We start from the raw sequence: 16,812 nt of genomic DNA on the forward strand, positions 1-16,812 counted from the left end.
AAACCTTTTTTCTCTCTCTTCTGGCTTCACAAAGATTAGCCAATGTCAAGTTTGTAGTTATTTGTAACAAGTTAGTTAAAATATACAAGTATGGACCCCATCTGTGCCGGTAATCGCTGACATACGCACGGCATCCCTTTATAGCGCTTTTCAGTCGGTTTTAACAAAAAAAAAAACACTCCAAAAAGGCAGAGCACGCCCGCCAGCCAACACCAACACAGACGAAGTCCCCCTTAAACCTTATACAAGGTGTAACCAGAACTCTAGCAAAAACTTATACTACCTAAGCACAATCCAATGCCAATAGCCGTTTGCCTTATCGTGTAGTTTTTTTCCATTCCATTCCATCAGCCTGTATGCGTCCACAGCTGGACATAGGCCTTTCCAAGAGCGCGCCACCAAACACGGTCCTCCGCCTTCCTCATCCACCCGCTCCCCGCCACCTTCTTCAGGTCATCGGTCCAGCGGGCTGGAGGTCGTCCTACACTGCGCTTACCGGTACGCGGTCTCCACTCCAGAACACGTCTGCCCCATCGGCCGTCGGTTCTGCGACAGACATGACCTGCCCATTGCCACTTCAGCTTGCTAATCCTTTGAGCTATGTCGGTCGCTTTTGTTCTTCTGCGAATTTCCTCGTTCCGGATTTTATCCCTGAGAGTAGTAGTTAGTGTAGTTTTAGTGATTCATTATTTTTCAAACCCGCAATGTATAGCACAACGTATGGACTTGGGACTTCGTCTGTGGTGGCGTTTGCTGGCGCGCGTGCGGTGCTTTTTTGGATTGTTTTTTTGTGAGAAGTGCCCGTTTTTTGTGTTCTGCTGGTGTTCATTGGTGGTGGAACTGGCTGGGAAGCGCTCTAACTGGCGCCGCGTGTATGTCGGCGGGCGCCGGCACAGACGAAGTCCATACTTATACGTATAGTTCCCTAACTTGTTTACTACAAACTTGACATTGGCTAATCGTGTAAAGCCAGACGAGAGAGAAAAAAAAATATGACGATCTGACATTGACAATTTCGGATTATTTTGATCAATGAGCAAATGAGCAAAACGCGTAAAACGTAAATAAATATCGCGAAGAAATGCCTTGAAAAAGCTAAAAAATTACCAAGGTACGTGTGGTTACATAAATGTGGTTTTTACGCTCTTTATAAAGTAAGTGAACTCTTAATATCAGCTGATTGAATAGTGATTGAATATAATTTTGCCGGTGGTCTTTACTCGTATAGTGATTAGTTTTTAAGCAGTCGGGCTCGGCTATTCGATCATCGGTACACGGTAGACCCCACAGGGTGTACCGTTTGTGGTAGTGGGCCATACCTATACTATGATATATTGATATATATTATCATATAGTGGTACCTATACTATGTCCCAAAATACTTCTATGTAAAGAGCCAGACAGATAATGATTGGTGCGGGTCACGGGATAACTTTACGATATAAGTTTTACAACTCCCTAAGTACAAAATCTTCTGTAAGTGTGAATACAGTGCAAAGTGTGAAATACTGCACACCGAAAAGCACGAATTATAACCTAACTAACCAGCTTATTGGAAAGTCTACTCTAGGCTAGGTCTATACCCTTGAGCACAGAAACATAGGCTTTGCTTGTTCTATCGTCTATAAAAAAAAATTAAAGCCATGACGCCAAGCTATGTAGCATTCCAGTACAATGTAGAAACCAAAGGGGGTATGGGTTTAATAAAAACTGCCATACCCCTTCCAGGTTGCTTGCTTCGATCTTAGACTGCATCATCACTTATCATCAGATGAGATTGCAGCCAAAGGCTACATGTATCTGAATTAAAAATAACCCTTCATTCTGCCGCAGTCGGGTAAAAAGAGGAGTATTCTGAGGAGTGAGGAGGACGATGATATTAAGCGGCTGGCAGGAAGTGGCTGGATGAGGAAGGCTGAAGACCGGGTGTGGTGGCGCTCTTTAGGGAAGGCCTATGTCCAGCAGTGGACGTCCACAGGCTGATGATGATGATGATGATGATGATGATGATTCTGAGGAGTACCCATTTTCATTCTCTATAACCTCAATACACCCTAACTGCCTTGGTGCCCAGTGCTTGCTATTGACTTAAAAAATAGGTATAGTATATTTAGTTCTTTTTTCTAGATGGCACTGTTTATGAAGCAAGACTTCAGTCCTCCTATACTTTCTAGGAAATGGATTGCAATGAAATTCAGGCCTAATATGGTAAGACATAAATGTTTATCAATCAGGTATGGATCCTTAAAACAGGATGAAAAATCCACTGTCCGTGCATCCGTCTGTCAGCAGGCTGTATCTCGCAAACTGTAATAGTTGAAATTTTCAGTTTGTGTAGTTCTACTATCGCTACAACAATAAATAATAAACAATTCAAAATGACTGCCATGAAAAAAAGTATTATTTCTTGTATGATGCTACAGAACCCTTTCTCTATGAGTCTGACTCGCACTTTACCAATTTTTAAGCAATATTAAAAAGAAAATGATTTAGTAGCTCTAAATTTAATTTAGAGAAAAATATCAGAATCGACTCCAGTATAAGCTAAAATATGTGTGTACTAAAGGATGTCCATGACTTTGTCCACGTGGATGTAGGTTTTAGAAGATCCCGTGGGAACTGTTTGGTTTTCCGGGATAAATAGTTGTCTATGTCAATAACATGGACGCAAACTACCTCAGTGCCAAATTTCATACAAATCGGTTGAGCGGATGGGTCTTTAGGAATCCCGTGGAAACTCTTTGATTTTCCGGGATAAAAAGTAGCCTATGTCCGTCCCCGGGATATAAGTTAACTCTGTACCAAATTTCGTCTGAATCGGTTAAACTGTTGGGCCGTGAAAAGGTAGCAGACAGACAGACAGACACACTTTCGCATTTATAATATTACTAGCTGATGCCCGCGACTTCGTTCGCGTGGATGTAGGTTTTTTAAAAATCCCGTGGGAACTCTTTGATTTTCCGGGATAAAAAGTAGCCTATGTGCTAATCCAGGATGTAATCTATCTACATTCTAAATTTCAGCCCAATCCGTCCAGTAGCTTTTGCGTGAAGGAGTAACAAACATACACACACACACACACACACGCACACGCACACGCACACGCACACGCACACACACACACACACTCACACTCACACTCACACACACACACACACACATACAACTTTCGCCTTTATAATATTAGTGGGACTAGTACTAGTATGGAAGTGTGAATGACTTTAAACCTAATAAAAGATTTATCACTGATTTATCTTTCATTCCAGCTAATATACAGCAGGGAAAACATAATCGCAATCCTGGAAAGTGGTCTCTTATTCCGGGAAGACAGTATTGAAGTGGAACAGGAGTCTCCTGACGCTGCAACCGCATGGCGACATGCTGGAGGCACCAGGGGAGGCTGGTTCACTGCTGGAGAACGGAACATTGCCCTGATGGCCACTGTGGCCCTTTTGCTGGCTTCACCCCCAAGAAAGTATGTTGATTTTTTTAACGTGACAACGTCTTATAATTCGATAGAGCCGGCTGCACGCACGAAAAAACATGACTCATGCGGCGTTACCTCGCTCTGAGGCCTTCCATGTAAGGCTTGAAGTGCAAGCGAGAGCGCGGAACGAGCGACAAAGAAGCACAATCGGCCTTTGTTGTCACGTTCAACTATCGTCAGTAAACCGACTTTATTTAAATACATATCAAAACTCCCTATTTTTAACCCCCAATCCAAAAAGAGGGGTGTTATAAGTTTGACGTGTGTATCTGTCTATCTGTCTGTAGCATCGTAGCTCCAAATCTAATGATTTTAATTTAGTTTTTTTTTTGTTTGAAAGGTGGCTTGATCGAGAGTGTTCTTAGCTATAATCCAAGAAAATCGGTTCAGCCGTTTGAAAGTTATCAGCTCTTTTCTAGTTACTGTAACTTTCACTTGTCGGGGGTGTTATAAATTTTTAATTTACACTTGTAGGCTCTAGTAGTTTTCTGCAGGGAGCATTATGACATTATAGCAATACATTTAGACTTAGCAAGAAACAGTTAAAATAATTATTTTGCTATAATCCGCCAACAGAAAAATCTGTATGGTCAAACATGCAGTTACAAGCTAAGCACCGCTTACCTCCCCAACCAAGCAACAAAGCCAAGCTCCCAAGCAAGCACTGCCACCACCACTCACATGCACCACCACACATGACTTTTCCACTACTCTCGACGCACGTTTCGCCCCGACACCGGAGCATCCTCAGGAGATTTCGACTTTACAATGCTATATTGTTTAATCAATATAACATGAACTTCCGCAAAGTAACGCCTGATTCTATCCAACATTTAGACTTGTTATATTTCCCCGCGCTGTTTCAGTCTCCAGCGCTGGTCGCTGCTAAAGCTGGCGACGTACGCGCTAGTGCCGGTCGCGGCGCGCGCGACGCATCGGTCGCGCTGTCGCGGCTCGCTGCGCACACTACTGTCGCTGATGCGCGACTATATGTCGCTGGCGCGTCGCGCGACCGCCTGTTGCCGAGAATATGCAGCTTTGCACGCCAGACTGTGAGTACATTTTGTGACAGATATATATAGGACTAGCTGACGCCCGCGACTTCGTCCGCGTGGATTCAGGTTTTTCGAAATTCCGTGGGAACTCTTTGGTTTTCCGGGATAAAAAGTAGCCTTTGAACTAACCCAGGATATTATCTATCTCCATTCCGAATTTCAGCCAAATCCGTCCAGTAGTTTTTGCGTGAAGGAGTAACAAACATACACACACACACACACACATACAAACTTTCGCCTTTATAATATAAGTGTGATAGTGTGATAACTAGCGGTTGCCACTACGCTAAAAAAAGAATATGCCTAATGCACTGGTTGTTTTTCGGTGTAACACGATCTTCGCGTTATTGCCTTTCTAATAAATCAATTTGGGGCAGATCGGATGGATGATTTCAAAGTCTATAACGGACATAAGTAGAAACATTTTTTGTATTTTACATATTACTAGCTGATGCCCGCGACTTCGTTCGCGTGGATGTAGTTTTTTAAAAATCCCGTGGGAACTCTTTGATTTTCCGGGATAAAAAGTAGCCTATGTGCTAATCCAGAGTATAATCTATCTCCATTCTAAATTTCAGCCCAATCCATCCAGTAGTTTTAGCGTGAAGGAGTAACAAACATACACACACACACACACACACACACACACATACAAACTTTCGCCTTTATAATATTAGTCTGATTGTAAGATTTCTCTTTTTTTTTCAGAAGACTTACTTATTTTCTAAATATGATTTTGGTTTTTATATTTTCATCAATGTTCTTTTTTAGTGAGTCAGTGACGTCAGCAGTAGAGTCCACACACACGATGCTGTGTAGACAGCAGACGGAACTGCTGATCCTCATGGCCAGGGCGTCATCAGCGCTGCTGGGCAATGTACCCTGGCTGCGCGGTGACGTCACCTACGACTGCCAGACCGACAACCTCATGGTGAGTGGTTAACACTCCTTAATATGATTGACTAGATGATGCCCGCAGCTTCGCCCGCGTGGATTGGTCAGACCCCCTGCAGCATTAGAATTGAGGAGTTGGAATTCAAATTTTTATCAAACAATGTCCCAAAGTTCCCTTAACAATTAAAAAAAAAATACGCAAATCGGTTCAGAAATCTCAGAGATATCAGTGGTACATAGGTAGAAAAACACAACTCCTCCATTTTTCAAAGTCGGTTTGAAAAGGCTAATCTTGGGAACGGCTGAACCGGTTTTGACGGGATTTTCACAGACAAGTAGAGAATTGACCAGGGAGTAACATAGGCTACTTTTTTAACCGACTTTTAAAAAGGGAGTTTTGTTTTTCTACCTATGTACACCGAAATCTCCGAGATTTCTGAACCGATTTGCGTCATTTCTTTTTTAATCGATAGAGGAACTTTGCGACATTGTTTCATAAAAAATTTGGAGTCCAACTCCTCAATCCTGATGCTGCAGGGGATCTGACCAATCCACGCGGGCGAAGCTGCGGGCATCAGCTAGTTTATTAGTAAGTATAGATTATCCCCATTTGGTTCAACATTGGTTATTATTCAATGTTGAACCAAACTACGTTTGTATAGAGAGACGTGAGAGGCGCACAAGGGAAACTTCTCTTAAACAAGCCTTGTCCACATCCATAGTCGTTTTCATTGTATAGTTGTTTTCTTTTTTTTTTGCAGAAAATCCACCACGCGTTTCTAGTCGTTCAGTCGACACTATTAAAACATATAGCATTAGCACATCACATGCCAACAGCACACACTCTCAAGCAACTATACAAAAACCACAACGAACGCATATACTGGATCCACAATGTACTCATACGTCACTTGATCCAGGAGTTTAAAGAAAACTATGAGTCTCTGGAACGAATGTATAGGTTATTAAAAAATTACGGCACCAAAGACAGCGATTCTGCACTTAAAAAACCAGGTTCAGCCATCAATGATACTTGGTTATACTCAGATGTACACACGGGAATAGCTAGATCGAGTTTAGAACTTAAACTGGCGTTAGACAAATGCAGTAATCTAGATATGTTCTTAGATTCATGTGCCATAAACAAACAAGAGTTAGATTTGGACATTTTAGATAGGGACATCGATGAAATCATCGAGGGCATCACGAAATGCTTGACAACTGTACAAAGTTCTCAAATAAGGCTCAAGAAAATGCTCAATAAAGTTAGCGTTAAAGAAGATAATACGCAGAAGGATGAAGAAGAACCAGTAGCGTCTGTTATCAAAATAGAAGATAAGGACCCCGAAATTAGAGATGAAGTATTCTATTGCGTGAAAACAGATGACGAAATTATCACTTCACCTGTTGGAGATATAATCACAGGTCCAGGTAAGAAAGAGAAGGAGAATTCCAAGGTTGTGCTAACAGAACTGAAGAGGAAGCTGGTTAAAAGAGAAGATTTAATGAGGGAAAGAGAAAGACAGGCTTTAGCGAAAACGATGCCCGAACTGCGAAATATACCCGAATTCCCTCGACAGATCCCTGAAGAGTTTGCCGAAAGAAAAGGTCTTATATCGAAATTGGAAAGGAAAAAGAAGCCAATCAAGCTATTCAAGCAATACCACATAGTAAAGCATGTTAGATGGCGAAAGAAATATGACGACTTTAAAGTTAGAATTCAAAAATACGAAAGTGATAGCGAGTTGCCATGTGATGTTGTTGAGGCGAACACATTAAAATTGTTCAAAAACAGGAATATATCAAACGTTTTCTTATCAATAATCAAAGTTAAGTTCGGTTACTTCATTGCTATATGGCGAAAATCTTCAGAGCCTATAAGAAAAGAGTTATATTTATCCAGTGAAATTTCTAATGGCTCAAGTGAGGCGGAAGATAGCCCTGAAAACAACAATACAAGTGAAAATCATAATATTAATAGACAGAAGAAAATAAGTCACTTAAACGACTTCAAGTTTTCCAAAAAAGATTTGGAACTGTCGCCGTCTTCTTCAGAGTCAGATTTTGAAAATTTGCATAATGAAAGAGTCGCTTTATTGGATGATATAAGGCGCCATAGAGTCGCGAGGAAAAAGAACTTTCCCGCCAGAAGAGCCTCCATAGATAATGTAGATGAAAGTCTCAAGCCCATAGAGTATAGTTTCGGAACTGGAATGGCTATGGCTTCGGTGTTGCAAGTTAATAACAAAGCGAAATTGCCTAATATGTTGCAAGAAGAAGTTTTTATGGGCGACGGAGAAGTTTCTAATGACAGTGGGAACGATGAAGATGCCTAGGAATAATAGACAAGATTTTGCCCGCCATAGAGTAGCTATAGACATTTCAGTCAAAATTGACAGCAAATGATGAAAACTGCATTTTTTAATCTGTATTTTCATACAATCATCAGCAGTATTATCTTTTAAAGGGTACTTCGTCTGTGTTAGTGTTAGCTGGCGGGCGTGCTTTGCCTTTTTGGAGTGATTTTTTTGTTAAAACTGACTGGAAAGCGCTCTAAGGGGGTGCCGTGCGTGTGTCGGCGAGCGCCGGCACAGACGGGGTCCATACTTGTATAGTTTAACTAACTTGTTACAAATAACTACAAACTTGACATTGGCTAATCTTTGTAAAGCCAGACGAGAGAGAGAAAAAAAATTCTGTTCATAAACTCTAAAGTCCAAACTATCAAATTACAATCTCAATTTTTGTAATTGGCTGAATGTCCCTTTATTTTTAGGGTTCCGTACCTCAAAAGGAAAAACGGATACCTTAAAAAAAACGGATCACTTTGTTGTCTTGTCTGTCTGTCTGTTGTGTCTGTCAAGAAACCTATAGGGTACTTCCCGTTGACCTAGAATCATGAAATTTGGCAGGTAGGTAGGTCTTATTGCACAAGTACAGGAATAAATCTGAAAATCGCGAATTTATGGTTACATCATTAAAAAAAAAATTAAAATGTGTTTCAATTTTCAAAATAAGATAACTATACCAAGTGGGGTATCATATGAAAGGGCTTTACCTGTACATCGTAAAAGAGATTTTTATTTACTTTTATGTATAATAGTTTTTGATTTATTGTGCAAAATGTTGGAAAAAATACCTGAGTACAGAACCCTCAGTGCGCGAGTCTGACTCGCACTTGGCCGGTTTTTTTCTTCAAATAATGATCACAGTAGGTACACAACACATCGCACAGATGCATGAAGCCCCTGAACAAGGAGGAATTGGTTCTTAGTGATTTTAATGAAAAATTAATTAAATTAGATGATTTTAATGTGAATTTAATTTTGTTCCTTTTTAACTACATGCTTAAATAAATATTAAAATAAGTAAATGTAAATCAATGTAAAGTAATAATTATTTTATGAATAAATGGAAAATCGTTTTGTTTTAATTTACTTTTTTAGTTACAAACCTTATGAACTAAGGCTGACTATTTAATTATATTTTAACACTGTTAAAATATGACAGCGTTATACCGTTGGCGTACATCTGTCTCGTTTTAACTGAAACTTAAGTCTAAGCAAAGTCAAAGAGAGCCAGACCTTCGTTATTTTATAAAAGCTGAAAGTTTCTATGAGCAATGTCCCCAATACAGGTAGAAACGATCAGCGACTGAAATTTTGATTATCGTGGCTTTGGCAGATAACGGTAAAATAGGTAGATATATGTATAAAATCTCGTAGGGTTAGGGTTCCGTACCTCAAAAGGAAAAATTTACTCCCATGTTGGGTATGCCCATACCCAACAAGAGAGTATTTTTGTGGAAAAGCTGAAAATCCTATGATATGACCTATATCTTATGTTAACAACTACCTCAAGATGCTGCCTTATATCATGAGTCATAGACATCTAGACCTATATCAGATTAATTATTATTATTTATAAATAATTGGCGGGAATGGATTATAAATCACATTTAGTTATTAACTATTTGGATCAATACATATTGTGTCGTATTTTACATTTAGCTGATATAATTGTTACGTTAATTGTCTATTACATCACCATGGTTTTACCTCTGTGGTAATTTGTCAAATAGCTTTCCGAAAAGTAGTACCTACCTACCTTAAAAATAAATCTGTCAAACTGATATAAATAGCGAAGGTATCGAATAAAGACGGGTATTGAGAAATAATAATTGTAAGCGAAAACTATTCTCAAAAAAAACAGTGAAGTGAAATTGGAAAGTGTCTATTATTCAAACCTATCCATATACTTCTGCAACAGTCAGAAGTGGGATCACAAGAAGAGAAGAGAGCAGAACATTGAAGAACGTGAAAATAATAATTTTTTTTCTTCTCTTCTGAAGACACCACGCCTCTCTAAGAAAATTACATCATGGGCCTATATCGACGCAAACTCATCTTCAAGATGCGACCCGAGGACTGTCCTGTGTATTATAATATCAGAGGACTTGAAGTTGAAATATCTACGAGCAAAATTACGGTCTACCAATACCAGAAGCCCTACTTACTTTATTGAGGGTACCTACCATCATCGAAAATTGTAGAAGAATCTACTACTTCGGCGCAGGCTTCAAGATGAAGAAAAGGGGAATAAAACTTTACTACGTCTTCGCCACGCGGGGACAAGAAGCGCAGCTGTAATCTACTGACGGGCTAGCCACCACTCGCCGCACCGTGCCAACCACCACTCGCCGCACCATGCTAGCCGCCACTCGCCGCACCATGCCAGCCACCACTCGCCGCACCGTGCCAACCGCCACTCGCCGCGCCGTGCCAGCTGCCACTCGCCGCGCCGTGCCAGCCACCACTTGCCGCACCGTGCCAGCCGCCACTCGTCCTCCTGTGTCGCCATAGCAACAAAGTCGAGCATACCCGCACCCGGTGAGTCGTTTTAGGTATATTCACTCTAATCATCAATTTTCTGAGCATACGCAAATGCCTCTCAAAATATCAGGGGGCACGGCAGTGCCCCCGCCAAGACGAGCCAAACGGCGGCCGGGGCGCTACGTACCTTTTTCTCGAAGTGTTTCGCCGTATTTTCGACCCGTCATAACTTCGGTCTGGATGACGCTAGAAAGCTGAAATTTTCAGTATAAGGTGTCCTCAGCAAATTTACTAAATATACTAAATATCAAATATCTAGCTTTTATGGTTACAGATTTATTGATACCTAAAATACGCCGATTTCGTCCCTCACTGATGATCATCAAAACCTCTACTCAAAACCTCTAAGGTACTTCCCGAAGTCCTAGAAGACTGAAATTTGGTATGTAGACTAGAAATTGACTACAAACTACAGGAAAATTAAGAAATTGGAAATGCCCCCCCTCTACGCCTCTTACGGGTGAAGCAAATCTGTAAAATCTGTCGCTAGAAAGCTGATATTTTCAGGATAAGATGTCCTGGGCAGATTTATTAAACGCATTGAGTATCAATTGTCTAGCTTTTATAGTTTCAGATTTATTGACAGTCAAAACTTCTAGTCTGTAATTCTAGGGTACTTCCCGAAGTCCTAGAAGACTGAAATTTGATGTGTACACTAGAAATTGCATACAAACTACAGGAAAATTAAGAAATTTAAAAGTTTCCCCCTCCACTCCCACGTATGGGGGAAGCAAATTATTTGTAAAGTCTATCGCTAGAATGCTGATATTTTCAGGATAATATGTCCTTGACAGATTTATCAAACGTGCCAAGTATCAATTGTCTACCTGTTATGGTTTCAGATTTATTGCCATTCAAAACCCCTCTAGTCAAAAGTTCTAAAATACTTCCCTAAGTCCTAGAAGACTGAAATTTGGTATGTAGGCTAGGGATTTCATTAAAACAACAGGAAAATAAACTTTTCCCAGTCTGTACATTTAAAAAATGTGTTTCCTGAAGTCCTAAAAGACTGAAATTTGATATATCTGCTTTAAAATTGAGTTGCAAGATTCCACCCAAACAAACATAGTTACATACATTGCAAGAATAAAAGCTTTTAAAAAAAGAGGTAACGATAGAGAGCGGGCCATGAAAATGATGTAGGTACCTACAAAAAATAGATCCAAAAAAAATCTAGGGCACCTGCCAAAAAGAAATGAAATCCCACCAAAAACATTTCATGTAAAATGTTGCCAAGACTCACAAGTTCATAATGCTTTCACTGTTAAAAAGTGATGAGATCTCTAGTAGAGCCAAGCCCCTAGCTGAGCTTAGAATTGCGCTGCCCATGGGACCTATCCCAAGTCCAAAGTATATAGCTCTTAAATGCTCTTGAGTATATCACATTTATAACAATAAAGAACAAATAACTCTACTTACAAGCTCTGATTTTACAAACCCTAAATCTTGATTAAAAAAGTACGGCTTGGCCGTTTAATGTTCGTGAAAGCATTACATGGCATAACATATTATATTAAGGTCATAAGGAATAGTTTGTTCGACAATTACTAATTTTTATTATACTTCATGATTGTCGCACAAGCTATTCCGGGCTTAAATGTCATATCAGATAAAAGTACCACGAACATTAAACGGCCAAGCCGTCCTTTTTTAACCAAGATTTAGGGTTTGTAAAATCAGAGCTTGTAAGTAGAGTTATTTGTTCTTTATTGTTATAAATGTGATATACTCAAGAGCATTTAAGAGCTATATACTTTGGACTTGGGATAGGTCCCATGGGCAGCGCAATTCTAAGCTCAGCTAGGGGCTTGGCTCTACTAGAGATCTCATCACTTTTTAACAGTGAAAGCATTATGAACTTGTGAGTCTTGGCAACATTTTACATGAAATGTTTTTGGTGGGTTAACATTAGGGCAGATAGAATATTTGCCTGCCCACATTGATACTGGAAGTTAATTTTTCAAATGATTTGATAATACCATAAGTATCTAAAGTTTTCATCATAAAGGAGGTTTTGGGTGCGCACTGCGCATACATACAATCACTTAGCAGATTATGTAAAAAATGTGCATGTGTGTATTTTTTTTTACAACAGAAAAAAATAAGTATCCACTTAAACAAGATCACTGCGATATAGGCCAATTCACTCAGCAACAGATCGTATGGCATTGAATGAGTGAAATATCGATTTTGTCAAACTACCATTGTTAGATAAATTAATAATTTTAGGTATATCATCAAATCTTTTTTTTTTGTGAGATTATTATTTACAAATTAAATAACCTGTATACGCGTTATTAAGTAGGTACCTACTCCAAACACCGCTAATCCTGTGGAATGAATTGAATCACAAAAATTCTGACAACCGCCTCTACCGCCATAGCTCAGTGTGCTGATTAATAAAGTAGTTATATACAAATACAAAATACAAAAATATTTATTTCGTTAAAATAATTTTACAGAGAACACATAGAAATTAGGACCATCCCAGTAAGTGCCTAGATTTGCTACTAGTACTTGTGGCAGACGGCCCCGCTCTAACATCTTTTACAATTGAAATAAATGAGTTGTTCCTAATAGTAAGTAACATTCTAACTTGTGACAAAATAATTTAAGCTATTTCATTTCTGGAGGTCTTAACCGCATTGAAATATGTAGGTATACAACTTATGAACGTAAGTGATGTAGCAGACTCTGTACTAGTCCAAAAATTAAAGGCTCATGTCTAAACGGAATAACTCTGATTTGTTTGAAACCGCAACTAGCGATGGCTATCAGTTCATCATGGTACTTTAAAATGTGAGGATAATATGTTAATAATTTAATCCTTAGCTAACTTTAGTGACTGTGTGACCTATTCATGCTAACGGGTGAATGACTCGCCAAATATCTATATAAATAAGTCTGTGTGAATTATGCAAATTAAAGACTGTATGACAAACCCAATGAAAGTAAGAAAAACAGCAATACTTCCAGCCAAATAATCTTAATATACATAATTAAATTTATAAAATTAATTTTAATAGAGATTACTAGGTGATACCTAACCAGAAAGACCAGAAAATAGAGCCAGATTAACCTATATCGGAAACTTAATTTTTGATAGTGCCAGTATGTACTGAACTTTTTTTAGATAAATGTATACTTACCTACTATTTTCATAGTTAAAAAAACAAATCATTTATACAATTGGGAACACTTTGATCGTCAATTGAATTTATAAGTAATGATGTAATGGTGATAATTAAGTGCATAAATTCAAAACTAAGCGAGGATTCCAAACGCGCCTAGGCTAGGTCTGAGTAGAGCCTACAACAAACTGAGCTACCTACTAGTTTTATTTTATTTGTTTTTGACAAATCATATGTAATAAAAATGGGTACTTATACTAAAGAGACTATTGTACCAAACTACGTTAACTAGTGGCTAGTATAGTACATAGAATTCAATAATAGGATTATGTAAAGGTCAAAAGTTTATAAGTAACAGTATGATAGGTTTATTTTATTTTATTTTACAAATTATAGGAAGACAATTTGTTCGATTGCTGAAAGACTGTATCAATCATTATTACAATCTCAATCGCTGTGATTGGTATTTTTATCTCAACAATGCATTGACATAGCCGGGAATGAGTGAGCGTCGACCAATTAGAGGTGATTGCGATTGTGACATTATGACCTTATTTTGCTGTAAACGAGCTAGGACGTCGTAACGTCCAAGCATAAAATTTAACTTATTGATTTATTTAATAAGAAACAATTAAAATATACATATTCTACATTTATTAAATACTTACGCACTATAACATACACAGATATGAATATCAATGATAAGTGTACACAACGTTTGCCATTTATTGTGCCAAGTAAACTTAATATTATGGTGGGTAGTTAGCAAGAAGAACGATAAAACTAAATAAATACAACTATTAATTATTATTTCACAATTACATATTAAAATTAACAAATACAAAATTACTAAACTGACGACAATTAATGCAATTGATGAAAGTCTGATGCAGAAAATTAAGCTGGCAGCGCTTACTTTAAGACTCTTATGAGATTTCTTTGTCTTTATCTTTATATGCAGAAACATTTTTTAAGTGCTATTAATAGATTAAATAAAATACATAATACTATAAATACACAGATTATAGAATATATAACCTAGATAATATCGTATATCGATAACCTACTAAAAACAACAGTTATTAATTTTGAATCGAAAGAAAATCTTATGATACTACTAAAACAGTAAATGCTGATTAACATCAAGATAATGTCTGAATGTCTTCGCTAAAGATATTTCTGAGTATCTTCACTTAAAGAAATAAGTGACTTCCCTATCTGAATGTCTGAGTGACTTCCCTAACGGAATGTCTGTGTGACTTCCGTAACGAAACATCTGAGTGACTTCCCTATCTGAATGTCTGAGTGACTTCCCTAACGGAACGTCTGTGTGACTTCCGTAACGAAACATCTGAGTGACTTCCCTATCTGAATGTCTGAGTGACTTCCCTAACGGAACGTCTGTGTGACTTCCGTAACGAAACATCTGAGTGACTTCCCTATCTGAATGTCTGAGTGACTTCCCTAACGGAACGTCTGTGTGACTTCCGTAACGAAACATCTGAGTGACTTCCCTATCTGAATGTCTGAATGACTTCCCTAACGGAACGTCTGTGTGACTTCCGTAACGAAACATCTGAGTGACTTCCCTATCTGAATGTCTGAGTGACTTCCCTAACGGAACGTCTGTGTGACTTCCGTAACGAAACATCTGAGTGACTTCCCTATCTGAATGTCTGAGTGACTTCCCTAACGGAACGTCTGTGTGACTTCCGTAACGAAACATCTGAGTGACTTTCCTATCTGGATGTCTGAATGACTTCCCTAATGAAACGTCTGCGTGATTTCCGTAACGAATCTGAGTGACTTCTCTATCTGAATGTTTGAGTGAAATCCGTAATGGAACGCCTGTATGACTTCCGTAACGAAACGTCTGAGTGAATTCCCTGACAGGACGTCTAAATAACCTCTGTAGCAAAACATCTGAGCGACTTTCGTAACGAAAAGTCTGAGTGACTTCCGTAACGAAATCCTCTTCCTCTTAAAAAAATATGTCAACATCGAGAGTGAAGATTGATAAAATACAACTATAGATAATGTAGTAAAAGAGGCTAGTAGACTCAAGAGTCAAGACTACTTTACTTTATTTTCACTACCGTTGATAAGCATTACAGTAAATAACTTCCTCTTCTTGTTAACCCTTATTTATCCATTGTTAGACATAAGTAGGTCTCCTCACATACACGCCATTCTTCTGAAGGCTGGGTGAGCTTCCTTCAAGTTTTCTCCGCAAGCTTGGTGATGTCGTCGGACCAACAGTATGGTTGTCTTGAGTAAATATAGTATGTTTCAAGAATACAAAAGTCATGAATAAAATAAAATATTTTTTTAAACTTATGTCTAAAGCTCTTTATGCCCTAATTAATTACTAATTAACTTTTGACATGGATGGCCCATTAATGGAGTAATAGTGTTTTATAAAATAAGAAATTCCTTTTGTTTGCATTCTGGTATCTAATATAATAAACTGAGACATGATAATATTTGCCAACTATCTCCAACCTCGGTAAAAGAGAATGACCAGCACTCTATGGAGTTTGGGCCACTTACAAATATTTTTGTGTCTCAATGAAAGTTTACATATAATAAAGTTTGATATCCCTACTTTCATATAAAAAAAGAATTTTTAATTTATTCCTCCCAGTTTCTGAGAAAAACAGTTTTGTGTAAAAGGTTAGGTTAGGTTTGGTAAGTAGGTTTTATTAGGTAAAGTAAAGTAGGTAGTAGTTTCCACATATCACCAGGACGATTTTAGTGCTGCCTATATGGTGCAAGTACATAGTTATTCCCAATGAATCACTATTTGAAGATGTACAAGGTGCCATTGCATTTACCTATACCTATATTTTTATGATGAAGTTATTATAGCATATACGGAGCTTAATACGAAGGAAATATAGTTCTCAACTCGACGTACAAGACAACGCGCAACGGTCAACGATATGGGATTAAAATATCTAAATTCGAACCACCCTGAAAACTGCAATCAAAGAGTATGTGAACACTACGACTGCAATTATCGAAATTGACAGAAAGCAAAAACCATAGACCTGCAACTAGCACTTATCGAGTTGATTCGATTCGATCAAGATGGTTTGTAAAAAAATATCGATTTTTTTTTAATATTACTATGAAAATAATAGTCTTTAATCGATTATAACTCGACCACCACCGATTTTGATCATCGATTTCGTAAAATAACATCACTATGGTATGTTTACCGATAAAAATGGAGACTGGATTTCTGTATAGTAACAATTGAAGTACTTTTAAAATGAGGAAAAAATCTCGGGATAGTCAGCACTTTATTTTTTATGCCAAACTGAATTATAAAATAAAACATAAATTATGAA

General features: G+C 38.2%; 1 protein-coding gene and 1 long non-coding RNA gene across 2 annotated transcripts; both read left to right on the forward strand.

Moving 5' to 3' along the window:
* Positions 1-1,017: 1,017 nt before the first annotated feature.
* LOC123878264 lies at positions 1,018-7,846 on the forward strand. The gene is made up of 6 exons (XM_045925409.1): positions 1,018-1,154; positions 2,128-2,208; positions 3,267-3,475; positions 4,354-4,539; positions 5,314-5,473; positions 6,198-7,846. The coding sequence occupies exons 2-6, from the start codon at positions 2,128-2,130 to the stop codon at positions 7,770-7,772; spliced, it is 2,211 nt and encodes a 736-aa protein (XP_045781365.1). The 5' UTR covers positions 1,018-1,154; the 3' UTR covers positions 7,773-7,846.
* An 8,125-nt stretch (positions 7,847-15,971) lies between these two features.
* LOC123878800 lies at positions 15,972-16,551 on the forward strand. Its single transcript, XR_006798882.1, has 2 exons — positions 15,972-16,277; positions 16,328-16,551. It is a non-coding gene; the product is annotated as an uncharacterized LOC123878800 (long non-coding RNA).
* Positions 16,552-16,812: the final 261 nt, after the last annotated feature.

This window comes from Maniola jurtina, chromosome 26 (assembly GCF_905333055.1).
Source record: "Maniola jurtina chromosome 26, ilManJurt1.1, whole genome shotgun sequence".
Classification (NCBI taxonomy): domain Eukaryota; kingdom Metazoa; phylum Arthropoda; class Insecta; order Lepidoptera; family Nymphalidae; genus Maniola; species Maniola jurtina.

Coding starts and splice junctions, on each gene's coding strand:
- LOC123878264 (XM_045925409.1), top strand. CDS start 2,128: ATGGCACTGTTTATGAAGCAAGACTTCAGTCCTCCTATACTTTCTAGG. Junction 4,540..5,313: donor GCAGCTTTGCACGCCAGACT/GTGAGTACATTT, acceptor GTTCTTTTTTAG/TGAGTCAGTGACGTCAGCAG. Junction 5,474..6,197: donor GCCAGACCGACAACCTCATG/GTGAGTGGTTAA, acceptor TTTTTTTTGCAG/AAAATCCACCACGCGTTTCT.